The 19,231-nt window shown below is 40.5% G+C and overlaps 1 protein-coding gene across 7 annotated transcripts in view; it reads right to left on the bottom strand.

Moving 5' to 3' along the window:
• The window catches only part of sdk2b (sidekick cell adhesion molecule 2b), a 378,479-nt gene that overhangs the window by 52,658 nt on the left and 306,590 nt on the right, over nt 1–19,231 (bottom strand). For all 7 annotated transcript variants that reach the window (XM_088069843.1, XM_088069841.1, XM_088069844.1 and 4 more), the window contains exons 8-18: nt 18,677–18,760; nt 18,315–18,509; nt 16,069–16,185; nt 14,769–14,936; nt 14,222–14,324; nt 10,466–10,642; nt 8,800–8,936; nt 7,453–7,600; nt 4,440–4,580; nt 2,461–2,642; nt 1,536–1,651 (exon numbers count right to left, since the gene is read on the bottom strand). In XM_088069843.1, coding sequence (XP_087925969.1) covers nt 1,536–1,651; nt 2,461–2,642; nt 4,440–4,580; nt 7,453–7,600; nt 8,800–8,936; nt 10,466–10,642; nt 14,222–14,324; nt 14,769–14,936; nt 16,069–16,185; nt 18,315–18,509; nt 18,677–18,760 — 1,568 coding nt within the window. The remainder of the gene's footprint in view (nt 1–1,535; nt 1,652–2,460; nt 2,643–4,439; nt 4,581–7,452; nt 7,601–8,799; nt 8,937–10,465; nt 10,643–14,221; nt 14,325–14,768; nt 14,937–16,068; nt 16,186–18,314; nt 18,510–18,676; nt 18,761–19,231) is intronic.

Consider the following 19,231-nt stretch of genomic DNA (forward strand, 5'->3'; position numbering starts at 1 on the left):
GTCCACGATCAATAACGGTAAAACTTTATCAAAATATCCGTTTGCAAACTCTCAAACAACTCGTGCAGCATAGTCCAGATCTCATCATCCAGTCAAATGCCTTTTTCTGACGAGGAACTGAACTGAAAGTTAAACTTATCGATGCTCTCCTCTAAGCCGGACCCCACTGAAAAAAACATTTTGGCTCGCTGAACACAGGAGCTGCCGGTCTAACACTGCCACAATCTGTTGGTTAATTTGTGTCATTGTGTGACTTTGATGTTTTAACGGGTTAGTTCAGATTCACCAAAGTCAAACATTAACACAGACTGATTGAGGCAGCAACAGGCCAACACTTCCTGTGTTCAACCAGGTAAAAACCACTGCTTTTGTTAATGGAGTCAGGCGGCTTTGATGAGAGCATAGATGGTGAACTGAAGCAATTTTTATCACACTCTTTGAAGCCAGACTTCACTGACAAAAAAAGGTAATTTTAGCTCACTGAACACAGGAGCTGCTGGTCTACCGCTGTCTTGAACTAACCCTAAAAAAACACTATAGTCACACCATAACACAAACTAACCAACCGCTTAGCGGCAGCAGCAGCTGCCATGTTCAGCGAGGTAAAACTACTGTTTTTATCGATAGAGTCTGGCTTTAAAGACAGTGATGAAACTTTCAGTTCTCCATCTATGCGCTCTTCAAAGCCACCACACTCCACTGACAAAAACAGTAATTTTACCTCTCTGAACACAGGAGCTGTCAGTCTACCACTGCTTTGATCAGTTTGTTTGTTTTCGTTATTGTGCGACCTTTCTGAATCCAGCCTAACTATTCTAAACTCCGAGGTCACGTAGTACACTGATCACGGCAGTGGTGCTCCAGCAGCTCATGTGTTCAATGAGGTAAAATTCATGTTTTAGCCAATGGAGTCTGGCTTTGAAGAGAGCATAGACAAGTTTCACTTTCAGTTCAGTTCCCCATCCAAAAGGGCTGTCTGTTTGGAGAGTGAAGTGTTCCTTTAACTCTCTCACTGAAGAAAAATCTGGTGTTTAAAATTCAGATCTGTACAGTGACCTGTCCATCCAGCTGAGTGAGGCCTGTGGAGCGCTATTCAACAGCGATACAAAAGGCAGGGGAAAAAAAAAAAAAACATAACACAATTAAGTCTCAGAGAGTCACCGGAAAAACAGAACTACCTTATGACTGCGGCGTTACGATTCCCTGTGGGCTACATTTGTTTCAATGAACTCGACACAACCGAATGAGAGATGGACTATATTCAAGAGCCCATGACAAAATAATGAAGACATTCATCATTACGTGCACACGGCTTCACAATAAAACACGTGAAAAATGGTTGCAAAGATAAAGAGAATGACCTCTGACTGACAAATGGCCGGACACAGTCCATTGTTCACGACGGCACCAAATATCTTTTGCCCCTTGGCTTTTACCCCCCCCCCCCCCGCTACACAGGATGTGTGATACTACAAGTTCAGCTCTGACAGTTCTGTCAATGGACGTGATGGCTGGTGGTGACGGCAGCTACTGACCCTGTAGCCCTGGTTGATGCCGTTGATGAACTGAGGGTTAGGGGCCGTCCACGTGAAACGGATAGTTGTCGAGTTGACCGACTCCGCCTGCACGTTGCCCGGAGCGATGGTAGGCACTGGGACGGATGAGGAGAGGAGGAAAAAGGGGAGACAGATGAAGAAGAAAAGAAGAAGGGAGACAAAAAAATGGAGGCGTGAGAGCACATTTCAGTTGACTGCTGGAAGTCTGCCTGCATCTATTTTGATGTCAGTATTGATCGCTGCTGCGCAGGTCACGGCAGATACTGCCATCACTCTCTTTCTGATGACACTAACACCTAATACCAGGGCTCTCTGTGGGTTTGACTGCGACTGTTTTAGCTGCTTATGGATTTCAGGGGGATGCAACACCTCTGTGTGGTCCGTACGAAGAAGAATCAATGCTAATGCAGCTGAACATCAATCAGCTCTGGCTTTTAAGTCAGAGATGAAAATAAACTGGATGTTTATTAGAACAATTTTTGTTTGTGTACCTGTAGGCTGTTGCATCCCAGCCTTATTCATTAGAAACAATCACAATGCTCAAAAACAAAGCTCGCATAAGCCTTTGAAACACGGGAAAATTGGCCTGATTTCTTTTTAAAAAACGGCAAAAAAGGCAAAGGCAAAAAGCAACTTAAGAAGAAACCACTTAGAAATTAAGAAATAAGTAAAAAGTACGAAACATTACCTTTGATAATGTCATTATTTTAAACTTAGTTAAAAATGACTAAACTATGTTTGAAAAAAGACTAATAAATCTACCTTGTACCTTATAAAACTAGTACACAAAACAGCAAAAGACATAAAAATTTAAATAAATAAATAAATAAAAAGCAAGAAATTAGTGAAAAGCAAAACAAAGCTCAGGTCTCACATCAATAACATCAATGACATGAGTGCTCACCTCCCTGCAGAGTCCACTCAGTGACTTTATGGCTGAAAGTGCCTAAACCCGCCCCGTTGTAGGCAGCCACCTCGATCTCATAGTTGGTCCAGATGATGAGATCCTCCAGCAGCAGGTTTGTCACATCAGGACTGGAAATGTTCTTCATCTGGTAGTCCACTGGCAGCCCAGTCAGACGGTACCTGAGACACACATTTATGACATTTGAGAGCTGGACTTTGCCACAAATTAACCCTGCACCCCGAATTCACATTTAAAATGGTTTACTGACAAAGACTCTGCAGCTTGAGCCAGTACACTCGACTCCCTGCTAGGGGGAGACAAAGCACCAGCAAACAAGCAATTAAAAACCACTGACAGCACCGACTGTTGTCTGGAAAACACCTGCTGTTTTCATTTGGATGTAATGAATAAAACGCCTGACAGAAAACCAAACTAATTATATGTTTACAGGATTTACAGTCATTTTGGCATATTGCTGACTCTGCCTATTAGAGTCACTGAAGTTTTTTGAAGTCATAAAATTTTAGTTTTCTTCCAGACTTTAACTATTTTTAAATGATGAAGCAGTGTCAACGGGCACTGTGGGGGCTCTTAAGTGCTGTGTGTGAATTAATTCAAGCATCTCACCCGAATAAGATAATGGATGAAAAAAATTAAGTTAATCCTTTGAATCCTGAGCAAATTGGCTTGATTTCTTTCAAAAGCATGGGATAAAGGCAATAAGAAACTTGGCAAAAAATGGCCCAAAATTTTGGCAAGAAATCACTAAAAGGTACAATAACCTGATAATAATCAACAAAAAAAGAATAATGGAAAGAAAGAAAGAAAGTGACATATTTAAAAAGGGGAAAAAATCAATAAAAAATGAGGTTCTTCTTCTGTAACATAATTAATATTTCTGGAATTAATTTCTGGATATTTACTCTAGTTTTTTGAATATCTAATACTCCCCCACAGCTAAATATCAGGTCTTTCCAAGTTGCTTACTTCTGTTTTCTCTGTTTCCAAAGGAAATCAGACTGTCCTTATACGTCTTTGTTTGTCTATGCTTAAAGTGCAAATCCTATGTTTTCAGTGCTACAAATTAAAATGAAATCCATCAACTAAAAATAACACAACCACAATATGCAGATGAGAACACCTTTTCCCACTGTATCTTCCTTCCAATCTATATCAATATTTACATTCCTTTATTAAATTTGAATCTTACAGGACATGAGCAGAAAACACATGCTGAACAGATATTTGCAACTTCTCCTTTAAAATAAAAAGCAGGAAACAGAGACAGAGAGCTTTTAAGTCCAGCCCCCACCTGAGGGTAAAACAATTCATTGCTCTTCATTGACTTTTTATCTTGTCAAGGTGTTTTCTTGTTTGCTAGGAAACAACAAAAAAGTGCATAAAAAGCTGCTTTGTGATGGGATGCACTATCAAGAAAGTAAAGAACCCAGTACTAAAAACTAAACTTTTATAAGCAGCTGAGCATTTTAAGCAATAAGACATGAGAAATAGGCAGGGAGAATGGGAAAACTGCAAGATCCTGACACAGTATGCAAAACCTTACCTGTACAGCGAGCATTTTGCTAATTTGACAAGACAAACTGTGGTGGTTGAAGCTAATTAAGCTATGCGAGGCCTCGTTTTGATCTTTTTGAGCTTAAACGATGATGTTACCTAGAGACTTCATAGTTGTAAATATCAAAGTATTTCACTTCTCGCCATGCAGTGGGATCTTTTCTCCGAGATAAATTAGGTAAAGAGAGGAGTTTTTCAATATGTCTCCGGTAGACATAAGGTGCTACAATAACGCTTTGAAAAGCTGAAATCTAATGTTTCTTAGGTAGCTACAAGCATCTTGTAAGCATTTCAGCCTTTGGTTGTGTATTGTTGCTCTATGTTTTTTTAAGAGAATGACACGTTGTGCTTTGTCTTTAAGGATAGGTGTCAGCGGTTTGGTGGTTGAACAGAGATCTTACCGTACGGTGTAGCCCCTCAGTATGCCGTTCTGGTGGCTCTCTGGCGGCGGCTGCCACTGGATCATGATGGACTGATTGGTCCGGCCGCTAGCAATGACGTTTTGAGGAGGAGCACTGGGGGGCTCCTCTGGGAGAGAGACACTGTAAGACACACATTAACAATTTATTAATGTACACATAGAAAGAGCAGGAACACAGACACAAATATTAAATGTGATGCAGAATACATTCACAAAATCATGGGCCAATGACACAAGTCTATAGGTAGCAGCGTCTCTGCCATATATGGTGGCTGCCAATTATAGCAGAAACAGCAAAGCACCCTGCAAGTAATTAAGCCTGTTTTCAGAATCAAAATCAAAGAATCAGAGAATCAGAAAAACTTTCTTGATCCTCGGGGGGATATTGTGGTTCTTCACAGTTAAGTTACATTTAAGTCATAGTAAACAATTAAAATAAAATATGTGTTACGAATGAAACAAAATATAAATGTAAAGAAACACAGTAATAAACATTTAGCACTCGTATGTGAATTATTTGAATTGTGTCTTATGCTCCAATGCAATGCAAAGAACTATTAAGTTAAGAATATAAACATATATGTATGCAATGCTACTATGGACAACAGAGATACACATAAGTATGAATAACAATAAGATATATACAATATGTGTCACATGATAAATATAGCCTACATTCAAGAGTTGGAAGAATAATGCACATTTTAATATTTGCACAGAGAAATGCTGTGGCTGATGTAAAGAATTATTGCACCTTAAAGATCCTATTGCAAATTTGAAATAAAATTAATAAATGAATTATGGAATTTTATGTAAAAAAAAAAACCAGCAACTGCTGAGTCTGTCCTAGGCTGCCAAATATGAAAAAAAGGTAGTCTGCACCAATTACCGAGATGGTACTTAGAAATAGTTGGTATTTAATGACCTTGGTCATAAAGGCTTCCACTAGGCTGGAGTCAAACGCGTCCGATATCGTACCCTTAGTTTGGAATAACTCCAGTACTATCACTCTGGTTTTCAAATGCAGCGCAGTGCAACCTCTTCAAAACAAAACAAAACATGTTATACGAGGACCTTAATCACATTGCGTTTAACGCAGTAATGCTGACAGCCCTAATGGTACCATCAAAACTTTTGACAAATGAAAGACTAAAAATAACCATTCTAATGTCTAATGAAATGAACTGAACTGAACTGGACTTGACTGGACTGGACTTCTTTCTTGGTGGAAAATCAGCTCTTTGGACTCTTCATACACCCATGCAGAGATATAAAGAGGGAGGGAGGGCTGTCAGAAATAGGACTAAAAGAACAATTTCCTTTGAAAATCATCATGTACACAGCTTTAATTTATTTCAAACTACAAGCATAAAGCTTTGTAATAATGCTACAGACAGCTTAAATCAAGCATATCAATTTTAACCTGAATACCAGCATAACTTTCACTGAAGCACGCACTACAAACACTCTTTTTATGTCACTCAGTTTCTTGGGTTTGTTGCCTTTGTTAAAAACCCAAACAACTCCTTGTGTGCAAAATATGCACAGTGGCCACCACATCTGAGGAAGTCACAGCATACCTGGGCCGATCGTACACCTAAAGCTATATATTTACCCTGACAACACATGAGTGTCTGGGGAGAAGATGTGTATGAAAGATGGGAGTGAGATCAGTGGCGGGGACTGAGTACCAAATGGCGTCACGGCGTGAACGGTTCCAGCCCCCCTGCAACACACAGACGGAGCCCCCTGTGGCTCTCCTCTAGCTGTGGAGCTGGCAGCGTGAGGCGGCGTGACAGACTGGTAGAGGGAGTAAGGGAGGGGGCGGCGGCAAGAGATCGTGGAGGGAATGAGTGCTTGAAGTTGTGTGAGGCCGCAGAAAGGCCAAACCTGATGTGGCCTCATACCTAAATCCCTCCTGTGGCTTTGAGACTGTGCAAACGTGCGAATGTGTGTGCACGAATGTGTGTTTACATGTGATTGTGCATGTTTGTGTGTGTATCCGCTTTGGTAGGCTTATATCCCTCTTCTCTGACTCTTGACTGAAGGGATCACTCAAGCGGGTTGTCTTGGAAACAGATTTCTTGAGCACAATGTGGTGTTTGCTTACAACCAAAAAAGTTCTGCAGGTCCTTGTTTTTCTGACATTTAAGATTTTTCATTGCCAATTAAATAAGACTAACATAGAGGAAAATTTGGGTGGATTTTAAAAGAAAAGAATGGATAAAAAGTTTGCCCCCCTACAGTGACAAACACTAGAATTACTGCCTCACGCTTGTATGCCTCTGCAAACCTGTCAAGTTGCAATTACAGTTTATATCCATGTTTGTGATGCTTCACACAAATCTTCCCCCCGGCAGCACAGACGATCTATACAATCAGCAGTTTCAAGGTCGACACCCAAGATTAGTGTCATCAACTCAAAATATAACCAAACGTATCCCCTTCTGGTCCTGAGATATGATGTTAAATTAATGCGTTTTGCAGAACATTATGATGTCACACAAAGCTAGCCTTTTGAATAGAAAATATCACTCCATCATAATACACTATTAGACATTTATTTGTTTGAACTTTTGTAACAATTAGTCTATGAATTCTTGAGTTATGGCAAAAAACATTTTTTGTGAGGTCACAGTGACCTTTGACCACAAAATTCTAATCAGTTCACTGTTGTGTCCATGTGGATGTTTGTGCCAAATATGAATTTTGTTTTTTTAAATGACTCTAATCAATTCATGGATGAGTTAAAGTGGGCGCGTTTTTTTAACAAATTTGAAGAAATTTCTTGAGACACTGCGTTCACGAGAATATAATGGATGAGGTCACAGTGGTTTTGATGTTTGACCACCAAAATCTAATCAGTTAATCACTGAATCCAAGTGAACATTTGTATCATATTTTTAAAAAAATCAGCGATGTGTTATGGAAAATGCTGTTATAGCGTTGATGTGTAGAGGTAGGAATAGATGCAGGATGTGTCTTAAGCTCACCGGTCGGTCTCCTTGCTGAACTGCCCCTTCCCCACATCATTAACGGCACAGAGGCGGAACTGATAGGAGCGTGCCGGGATCAAGCCATTGACTGTCACTGCTGTGGACTCTGGCTCAATATTGGCCAGCAGGATGGCCCAGGGAGCGTCTGGAACAAAGAAAATCAAGTTTAACACCTTGTTCCACACATATCTGGGTCAGTGCAATGCTAACCATCCACCTCAACGTCCCATAAAATAGAACATTTTGTAAGGAAGGAGTCTTAACATTTTCAGTAATTTCACTCATATTCAGAGGGGATTTTCACTCTCATGCCTGCAATCATTTTTGTCACGGCAGGTCACGATTTAAAATTCAAATTCATTAAATGAAACAAGTCGTGCTGAGAAAAAGGAGGCAGAACGTGCTGCAGATTACAAGCTTGACACTGCTCTACAGTGTATCAACATAAGCTGAACAGACTGTAGTGTAGCCTCCACGTCCAGCTTGAGATAAAAAGCAACGATGGACGTTCTTAATTAGTCTGATTGACCATGCTTTTAAATTCTATTTCAAGTTTTTTGCAGTATTTGTTTTGCAATTAAGCTCTTCGGAAAAAACACAAGGAAAAACCAAGAGTTCCTGAACCCTCATCCCAACTCATTATACACAATCTATACTGTAGATCCTAAAACTGGGTAAATTGACACAAAGGGTAAAAGCACAGAGGGCAGAGAAGGACCTGCAGTGTCCAATTTAACATTTCTCCCCACTGACCCCCGTGACCAGTAGATTGGTGTTTTGCTGGCCCTTTGTATATTTTCACTGGCCCAGCATCAAAAGAAAATAATTCAGGTTTTCCCATTAACTTGGCAATTTACTATAAATAATATGTACAACAGTGAAGTTTCCATGAGATGTGAATGTTTCTCTATTTACTGCCTAGCTGGTACCAGACGTCAATATGACGTCAGAAAGACGCACATCATTATCGCATCAAAATTAGATTTTGGCTGAAATGAAACTCAGGTTGACCCTATTGTCCATGCTGATGTTTTTTTTTTTTTTGTTAGAGTAATGGCTGGCCACAGCGGAGCAAGAACACTCCATCTCTGTAACAGCCTAGTGGACGAGAGCTTGGAACATGTCTCATAATGCAATTCTCCATCCCCACTTTTATTTCAGCAAATCATGATGCATTTTATCAGTCACATGCCTTGAAAACAATGATATAGCTCACACTGCAGACTCTGATTCAATCAACTTTCCCGGCATAAACTTGTACCAGCCCCAGGCCATCGGTTATGTCTAGCCCTGATGCAACAGACTGATGCATGCCTGGAACAGACTGGATATTATGTGACTTACTGTTTTCAGAAACCTCCAGGATGTAGCGTATGAGGGGACTGTTGCCATCAAAAGGCTTGGCCCAGGCCAGGTCGATGGCTCTTTTTTCAGATGTGCTCAGCACGGCTGTGGGGTTCTCTGGGGCATGGGGCAGCTGTCTGCAGGGAACACCAGGACATCTTCGATAAATAAAAGAATCTCTCCTAAACAGCAAATCCTCCGCGGGGACAGAGAGTTACCGAGCGTCGGACATTCTCTCAGTGTCTCTTGCACAAAAAAGCTGAAGTAAAGCTGAATGTTTTATAACAGAGGTATCACTTAGAAAGGTGATGAAATGTGGCAAGACAAGACAGCAGAGACAGTTTCTTGTCAAGATGGACACACAGGCAAACAGGAGGAGATAGATATCACCAGAGAGGGGATTGTAAGGCATAGGAAGGCAGAAAGAAAATGCATCAACAAAGACATGAATAAATGAGGCTAAAGCTGAGGATCATTAATTCATTCAGTCATAAATTCAGATAAGCACAGACAGACTGACAGATAAACCTTAAAGCCGGGGAACTCAACTTGCTTTGCTTGGGGGCCGCTTTTGCAAAATGACAGGAGGCCAGGAGCCAGTCGCAGCAGCCCCATACGTATTTCCAAGATTTCAAGATGTGTTAAGGATATTAGGACAATTTTAAGATTTGAGGACCTTTCTATATTTTTGGATGTTTCTAGGATTTTAGGACTTTTATACAATTTTATGATGTTTCTAGGATTTCAGGATATTTCTTGGATTTTAGGAAGTTTTCTAGGATTTTATTAGGTTTCTAGGAATTTAGGATAGTTTCCAGGATTTCAGGTCAATTCTAGGATTTTAGGACATTAGGGGCTTAGCTAGGACCTCTGTTTAAGTGTGCGGGGGATCCTGCACTGGCACTTTTTGATAATTGTGCTATTTTATGCACTCTGGCACCATATGTATACTAAAAGTACAACAATAATTCAAAGTGTGAAGCACTTTATTTTTATGGTGAATTAGAAAATGGTTTTGGGGCCATCAGGCAGTCTGTACAGGGCCAGATTTAGCCTGCAAGTTTAGTATCACTGCCTTATATCAATGAATGAATACAGGCACTGACAAAATACGGCCAATCAGTCAGTCAGTCCATCATTTTGGCAAACAGTAAGTTAAATGTCTCATTCATATTCAGTCTAACCTTGCTGCAGTGACACACTGTGTGCCAAAGTGCAATAACAGGCAAAGTTTTGAAAAAAGAGCAGATTTGAGATGACAAAAACTATACAGAGGTGTTTGTGTAAGAACGAATGAGTAGTCTCACAGATAGGGAATGGAGCGGGAGAAGAGGTTCCCCTGGGGCTGAAAGTGTGTCGGGTGAGAATGAGGACAGAGGAGGTGAGGAAGAACAGGCGCCATTTAAGTGGAAATGAGCCAGAGGTGCCAATAAGAACAGGCAGAATGGCAAGCAAAGGTTGGTGGAAAGCGTGTGGGTGTCTGGCTCTTGCACGTGTGTGAGTGTGCACATGTATGTGTGTGTCTGTGTGCCGCATCGACTTGCTTCAGAGAACATGTTCCTTCCTGTGTCTTTGCACTGGAGGATACCAGAGACAAGGATGTGAGAGACAAAGAAAAAGAAGAAAATAGAAACGCCAGGCGATTGATGACGGCCGCAGTGGTTACCTGACACGGAGGTGAGCGCTGCGGGAGTCATTGCCGCCGACAGAGGTGACTCTGCATGTGTACGTGCCGATGTCACCGGACCAGGTCTGGGAGATGTGGAGTGTGCCGTCTGCCTCTAGCCGCATGCGGGGGATGGACTGGACGTTGATCACAGAGCCCTCTTTTTCCCAGACATGCCTGGAATACAAAGTCATCAGTCAGCTGGCCTTTTGTTTGTTTTGTCGTTAATGCCATCATCATCATCATCATCATCATCATCATCATCATCATCATCATCATCATCTGCTGCATATTTCCACCAACAGCATCAGTGTTCATAAAATATGTAATAAACAAACAAGAATTTTCTGTAGGCGCCACATGAAATAAAACTGAAGAAAATAAAGTTTTTAGCTAGTTCTCAACACCTTCAGTGGCCTATTAAATGCATGACCAAATCCATCAAAAATTAGTTTCTACCAGATTTCCAGAACCCACCTTGCATTGCTTAGCTACCACCTGCTGAGAGATGAACTATGATGTACACATGCGTGTCAGCTTCAGACGGCAGGTTAACTCTTTTTGAAAGTAAAGCAACGAGTAAACTGAGGTTTGGCTCGCCTTTTATTCCACCACAATCCAAAGAATATGTTATTAGTGAGGCATTTCATCTCTCTCCTCTCTGTCTCTTCAAACCCGCCATCAGAGCTGCCCTGCACGCATATCATAGCGTTTGACGGCTGCATATCAAACGCCGAATTCACATTCATCAAAACAGCACAGCTCAAATGTGGCTTCAGATGTAGCCTTCTCTTCTGAGTAGAAAGGGACAGAATGGTCTATTGATCGCTGCGAATGTCGGCTGCGAGCTCGGAGTTCAGTGAATGTCTGCGTGTGTTGCTCTGCTTTGGACTGCAGTTGTAAGCTGGAGGTGTTTGACTGTCTTCTAATGACATACAGGCACATCAGTGTCAGACACTTTTCTCATGTGTTGGTGTTAGCTTTTGTGCAAACTGAACATCTACATGGTAAGCAGAGCACACGGCGTTCTGTGTTGAAGCGAACTTTACATTGCAATGCATGCATTTATGTGTTTGTGTGCAACACAGCGTTCCTGCGAGGGAGCTGCAGAAAAGCAACAGCAGCACAGAATGAGGTACAGAGAGTTAAATAATAAATACTTTGTGCTCGGGGTAGTGAATGACTAATTAACAAACCAAAGGTGTGGAGAACAGTACAGCCAGTTATAACTAATGATGAAGCATCTTCATTAACAGATCTGTAGGCTGTAATGGCTCAACAACTGTGCTTTATTAGGAATTCATTTTGACGTGTAGAGGATTACAAATACATAGAAAAATGTCCAAATGGATTTTATATCAATGGACTGACCCCTCAAGACCAGTGCTTCCTAACCCTTTAAAACCTAGTTCAGACGCCTCTCACAAGGTATTTAGCCCTTTGAAACCCAAGCAAATTTGTTTGCCTTCTTTGAAAAGAAAAAGTGTTCCGCAAATTGCAAAAAATTAGTAAAAAAGTGAGTAAATGACCTTAAAATTTCTTTTAAGTTTTTATCAAAAACTAAGGAAACATGTCTAGAAAAGTATATATCCATAATCATTATAATTATTTATTTAAAATGTGCTTTAGAAATTTTTCAATTTTCTTTCATTTTTTTGGGTCATTTTCCTGTTTGTTTTTGTTTCTTGCTTTTCTTTTCTTTTTTTTGCTTATTTTCTTGTAACTTTTCAAATCAAACCAGTTTGCTCAGGTTTCAAAGGATTAAGAGACCGACCCCTGAATAAGTGACATATTTTATGGATATTTCATATTATATTTAGTGCATGACAAAATAGTAACAGGAGGTTTGTGCAAAAAAATTGATGTGGGTGAATTTAGGTAAGATTATGTTGACATATTGCAACAGAAACTAGTTTTCAGTTATTTTTAGGAACTTTCGTACAACAAGCTTTGGAGGTGTGGGGGTCAGAACCAAGGTCGGGAACCAGTGATCTAGACTATTCTAACCTCCTCTTCACCTGAAGACACCACTAAACTCTTGCACAAGTAGTTCAGATGCAGCTGCTTTGAAATGTTTCTGTGTGACATCTATCAAATGTGATTCCGTATCAAAGTCAGAATCCAATTTAAGACTTTGTCTGCATGGTCAGGCACCTGCAGGCTCGTTGATCAGGGCTTGTTGGTTGAACCTCACTCCCGGCTCAAAAACACAAAGGTTACTGCTTGCTTTGAGGTTTTTGGCTCCTTTGCTTTGAAACTCAGTCTTTTTTGGACTTTTGATCTGTGGACATTGTGGACTCCCTTACAAGATAAGGCTGGCATTGTTTCATATTTTTCTTGTTGCCAAATAAGAAGAGAAAGGAGCCTGTTATAGCGAATCCCTCCGTGCCACGGAGGACCACTGTTATAAAAACATCAATGAGACACAATGGGTGGCAAGTTAATAGCATATACACCTCCCTGCTGCCACAAAAACATGGTTTAAATAGTCCCCAACAAATGCACTACTTACACTTGCTTGAGTAATGTTTGCTAGAAACTACAGTGCCCTGCTGTTTGAGGAAATGCTTGGCCTTGAATGAACACCAAAGGTTAACAAAGCAGGATTCTTCTAAATAAATAAATAAATAAAAACAAAACACAACAAAACAAAAAAACAACAAACAAACAACAAAACCAAGTACAGACTCATAAAAGAAATCCTTCTCAATTATCTTTTTTTTTGGTGCCATTTTTGGGATAGGGCTGTTGACGTCAGGACTTTATAAAAAAAAAAAAATTTAAATAATAAAATATGTATATGTATATGTATATGTATATATATATATATATATATATATATATAAAACATATATAAACAACTACGAAAAAGTAACTCAAGACCATATTATTGTGTAAAAATAATGATGGTTGGATTACAGACTTAGGATTTGATCTTTGAGTCTATTTGGTTGAGAGGGTGAAGCTGCGGAGAGCCTGTCATTCTGAGCAGCCACACCCTTTTTGTTTTTGCTTGACTTTAATCTAAATAATTAAATTCCCACTTGCTGTCATAAAAGAGGAAAATTAGCTATATATATATATATATTTTTTATTTTATTAATTTTCAATTTAAAAAAAAACACTTTTAATTTATAATAAATTATTTTTCCCTGATTGTCTTTGTGTTTTATTTCCTTTTATTTGTGGTTTTATTGCTTTTTTTGTTTTTGGTCTTTTTATTTGTAAATATTTTAGATTGACCACTCGCCTCTTTCATCTTGCATTATTTGTCCCGTTGTTTTTATTTTGTCCTAACACTACTCTAGTTCGGTCTCGCTTCTGTTCAGTAGGACTGTTTGGCTTTCTGGCGTTGTATTGCCCTCCCATTTCTGCTTTTGCTTTGCTGTCAAAGCAGTCCCTGATTTTAAAGGTGTTATATAAATAAAGTTAGTATTACATTATTATTGAAACCGTTTGTTTGTACCAGGCTGTAAACATGTTTATTTTTGCTGTGAAGTTAGATATAAGGGGATTGATTTGCTCTTGGAGCCTCAAGTAACCATTCAAAGAGCTGCAGTTTTTGGCACTATCACTTCAGCATCGTTTTCAGCCCCAGAGTTTGCTGCTTCCTTTAAGACCTAGCAGCTGTAACTTCCCTTTGCTTCCCTTTTTTCTAGCACTTCAAGACATCTCTTCAAGTAAAGTGCTTTATATAATTCTATAGAAATACACTTCACTTGCTTCATACCTGTATGTTTGTGAATGCATCCTTACCTGACAGTCACACTGGGGTCGTGTGTGACTCCGCAGGTCATAACAGCTTTAGTTCCTTTGATAACACTCTGGTCCTGTGGGGGGGTGGTAATCCGGGTGCGAGCTGCAGACAGACAAAAAGGAGACAGAGAAATGATGAAAAAAGCCAACAACATGTCCTTCCTGAGAAAAAAACTATGTTAGCAAAACAACAACATGACAAACACATTTCAGAAAACTCATTTCAGTTGAAATGACATGCTGCTATTTTGTTTCTTGATGGCTTCTTGCAGAAACACCTCGATGATGACGCCAAACTTTCACAAAAGAGCGCCTCTGTATCTGAAGGAATTGAGTGCAGCTTTATTATTATACACCACGACCCCTTTTTCCAACCTCTGCTAAACGCATATGTCTCTCAATAAAACGCCAGCACTGTTAACTTCCTGTTTTTGCCACGTAGGAATGACTGTGAAGGTCTGCTTGGGCATTCACGACACACAGCAGCAGGCATGTGTGCTTTTAAAAGGATGCGAAAGGTCTAATCCATCTGACCCTGCACACTCACCCCAGACCACTAGGTCAGCGGACGCCTCGTCGATGCCCCTGGAGTTGCTCGCCATGCAAGTGTAGGTCCCAGCATCTGAGATGTGTGAGGGGGAGATGAGCAGGCTACCGGACTCCAGCAGGGTGAACCTAGGCAGCTGGACAGAACCACTGGCCAACACACGCTCACCTTAAGGGAAAGAAGAAGTTGCACAGAGAGACACAAATGAGAAAAGAAACATAAATGGAGAGGAAGAGAGAAAACTAGAATTACAGGTTGTACGCCTCTGCATTCCAGTTACACTTTGCATCCACGTCTGAGAAAACATGGATGCTACATACACATCTGACCCTGACTGCACAGATCTATAAATTCCAATCAGCTGCTTTAGAGACCGAGTTGGACGTTTCTCTCAGATCTAAAGAAATTACCTGAAGGTGTTTTCTTTAGACATTATGTCCATTAGAATGGGAAGAATGCTTGGTAACGGTGACCTCTGACCACCAAAGTCTAATCTGTTTATCGTTGAATCCAAGTGAACGTTTGTGCCAAATTTTGATAAATTCCTTCAACGTTTTCTTAAGATATCGCTTTCACAAGAAGAAATGAATGTAAGGTCACTGTGACCTTGACCTTTGACCTCAAAAATCTAATCAGTTCATTCTTGGCTTAAAGTAGATATCTGTGCCAAATTTGAAAAAAAAATCTCTCAAGGTGTTCCTGAGAGATTGTGTTGAAGAAATTCCCTCAAGATTCCCAAAATGCGACAGATGCAAGCTCACAGTGACCTTAACCTTGACCTATGACCACCAAAGTCTAATCAATTCATTGTTAAGTCCAAGTGGATGTTTGTGCTAAATTTAAAGAAATCTCTTCAAGGTGTTTGTGAGATATTGAGTTCACAAAAATGAGACAGACATGGTCACAGGGACCTTGACCTTTGACTTACAACCACCAAAATCTAATCAGTTTATCGCTGAGTCAAGGTGGACGTTTGTGCCAAATATCAAGAAACACCGTCATGGCGTCCTTAACACATCACGTTCACAAGAATGGGATGGTCGGATGGACAGTCCATTAACATAATGCCTCCGGCCGGGGCTATTGCCAGCTACAGAGACATAAAAATCAGGCTTTCAGGGACAGAATAGGAGAAGAACGGGATTGTGAGGAAAAGTAAGAGTGTTTCCCTGATCTTCTATTGAGATACAAACATGGAATCCAATCAGGCTTTATTCGTTAAGCGGTGGCAAAATATGGACCCACGTGTAATAGATAACAGGCATCATAATCCCCAGATGTGTATGTGTGCAACAGAGACCTTTTTGCCAGGTGATAGCCGGTCTTGGGGCTCCAGAGGTCTCGCAGTGCAGGATGACTGACATGCCGTCGATCACAGTGCTGTCTGAGGGTCCGGCTGTGATATTCGGGGCAATGCCTGAGGGAAGACAAATGCACACACGCAGAATAAAGAGAAAGCTCAGTACAGTGGAGACAGAAAGTAAGAGGGTTATAGAGGGGAAAGAATAAACGTCTATGGCAAAACCCCTCTTCAAACGTATTTCCTGTAAGCGCCAGCCTGCTGCATCTCAGCGTTTTGTCAATGCTTTATCCCACTAATTCTTTATTGACACAGGCACAACAGTCTGCTGCCCGTCTATTTTCTGCACCCACAGAAATAGTGGATAAAGGAGGAGGAGGAGGACGGACTGAGGGAGGAGCACAGACAGAGAAGGCAATATGTAGATAACTGAAATCACTATTTGTGACATGCAATAAATCAAAGCTTTAATAGGATGACAGAAACTGTATCACTCCCAAGAGAGAAGAGGGAGTGGGGAGTTTGTCACAGGAGCAGAGTTGATCTCAGGACACTGGGAGCAGGACAGAAGGAGAAGTGGGGACTTGAATGTGTTAAGGAAAAAGGGAGATGATAAGATTAGATCTGGAGGGAAGAGAGAGATGAGGAGGAGAGTGTCAGTGAGAGAAAGAGTCAGGGAGACGGGGTGAAGCTGAAAATACACTGCTGCCGCCTTCATATGACGTGTTTCATTCTGCAGATCTGCACTTCTTCCACCTCTGAATTAGGTGAAAATGAGGCGTGATTTAAACTTAAACACGATTTCTTACTTACAGCTGTGGCTCGCCAGACCACGATGGAATCAATGGTGTACTGAAGTATTTTTTTTTTCAACATTTACTTTCATTCCAAAATATTTCCTAAATAAAAAGTATTTTGGTTATTTACTACAAAATAGGGAAAGAAGGGAAGAAGGGGGAATGGACGAATGGACAATTGAAGGAATGAGAGGGTAGAAAAAGCTAGATGTTGCTCTTAAAATCCTTGTAAAAATAAAAACTCCAACACCATTTCAAGGTGGTGTAGCCTACATATAACGACAACTAGTCTCTCCTCATCCATTCTTTGACACGTACAAGAGACAGCGACAGACAGAAACAGCAACAGCAACAGCAACAGCTACGGAGAGAGAGACAGCAAGAGGTGAGGAAAGCAGTCAGGCTGCCAGGGAGCAGAAAGGAAGAGCCGCTACGAGAGTTGGGATGTACAAGCAGGGAGCTGCAAGGGTTAAAATGAGAGGATAGCATTAAGTGTCACAGGGCAGCGCGACCACAGACGCTTTTGCACGCCTAGCCACTGGTGTGGGGGTTGTACAGTGCAAACAGAAAATAATAGGAGCGGCAATTTTAACACAAGCTGTTCAGTGGCACGTATGCATGACAGTAATGCAATTACTGTTGTAATTATTATCATAACTCTTTTAAATGTTATTAATTTGTCCCTTTGTTTTCTTTTGTTGACTTAAGTTTTATTTTTTAGTTTTCCTGTTTTTTGTTGTTGTTTTTGTTCCGTTTTGCCTTGGATTTTATACTACTAAACTGCAGCCATTACCCTCCAGTTAAGAAGAGTGAGGCGTCATCAGTCAGTGGTTGTAGAAAGACAGTCAATAAAACAGGTTTTTCAACAATTGTGGTTGTCACTGCAACTACCAGAGGTCGTTAAGCATACGGTTATTAATGTGCACGAAAGTTATTAGGCTGCTGGGTCCAGTAGTTTGCGAGATCAGCTGTGGACAGATACACAGACGTACACACAGAGATAATGAAGGTGTGTATTAAATACTTGCCATTGCCATTGCTAGTGCTGCTGGTATGGCTGCAAACTAACATTTTGCCTCACCTCTTTCGGGGAATAAAGTTGTTCTGATTTTTCTGAATTCTGATGAAAAATGACATTTGTGTTATCTTCTGTCAATTAAGTTGCAGTCATTTTGGGACAGGAAATTGCAAGAGTCTACAGAATTCCATTTAAAGCACTAAATTGCTGCTAATCTTTTCACTACTTACAGGTTGGAATTGCTTTCTGCAAAGCAATTACACCTGGTCTTTTCTGAATCTGACAAGGGGCTTGAGAGAGCTGCGCAACGATTCAACACTATTCTATAGCAAAAAAAAGGTTCATTTTGAGCTTTAACAAAACACATTGTGCTTTAATAGCAGTGATTATCTGTGTAAAAGCGTTTCCTAAAGAGATGCTTGAACACTCACTGGTGACAGCCAGGTATGTGTTGGTCTGAACTTCTCCTGCTGAATTTCTGGCAAAGCACTGGAACATCCCGGTGTCATCAGGCAGGAGGCCGTTGACCTGAAGGCTGCCTCCTACCAGCACTCTGTACCTGGGCATCTTCACCGGGTTGATGGGGAAAGCATCCTTGTACCACACAATGTCTGGCTGCGGCACTCCTGTAGAGGGGGAGTGAGGGTGGGGAGGTTACAGACAGTAAGTCACACTTCCATTTTTCATTACATGTTTCAGTATAAAACCACAGAAATAAAGAAACAAAACAGGAAATACTAATTTTGCTCTGACATTCATGACAAATGCACAAATATTCATGCAAACTGCTCACCTCGTGCCTGACAGGGAATGTCCACCACCTTCTCCATCTCAGCTGTGATGTGTTTCTCTGGTTCCTTGATAAATTGTGGCGGTTCTGAGGGACAGAGTGAAAAGAAAGACAGGATGAAAAATTAATAAAACAAGATTCAAGATTGCAAACCTGCCACTGTAATCATCACAGCTCACAAAGTACCTTGATGATAACCTGTACCATCTTGAAAAAAAGGCTGATGGATAAAGATGTTGTACTGTAAATAGCAAAAAAATACTTCTCCACTAAAATGACCATTTGTGTATCAATTACTCACGCTGTGTTATGATGAATTTGTGAGGAAATTTTTTTTTTCTCAGATAATTCGACGATGAATGAAGAATTCAAAAACAGTGACAAAAACAGCCTTCAGTTCATCAATCATTTCTCAATTTTCTAAACTTTCACAAATACTTGAACCTTTGAGCCCTGAGAAAATTGGTGCGATTTCTTTCAAAAACATGGTAAAAAACGCAATGAGCAAGAAATGTTCAGCAAATTACAAGAAATTTTAAAAAGCTAGGGCAAGATGTG

Source organism: Plectropomus leopardus, chromosome 19 (genome assembly GCF_026936395.1).
Source record: "Plectropomus leopardus strain MGB_pleo_1.0 chromosome 19, ASM2693639v1, whole genome shotgun sequence".
NCBI classification, from domain to species: Eukaryota; Metazoa; Chordata; class Actinopteri; order Perciformes; family Serranidae; genus Plectropomus; species Plectropomus leopardus.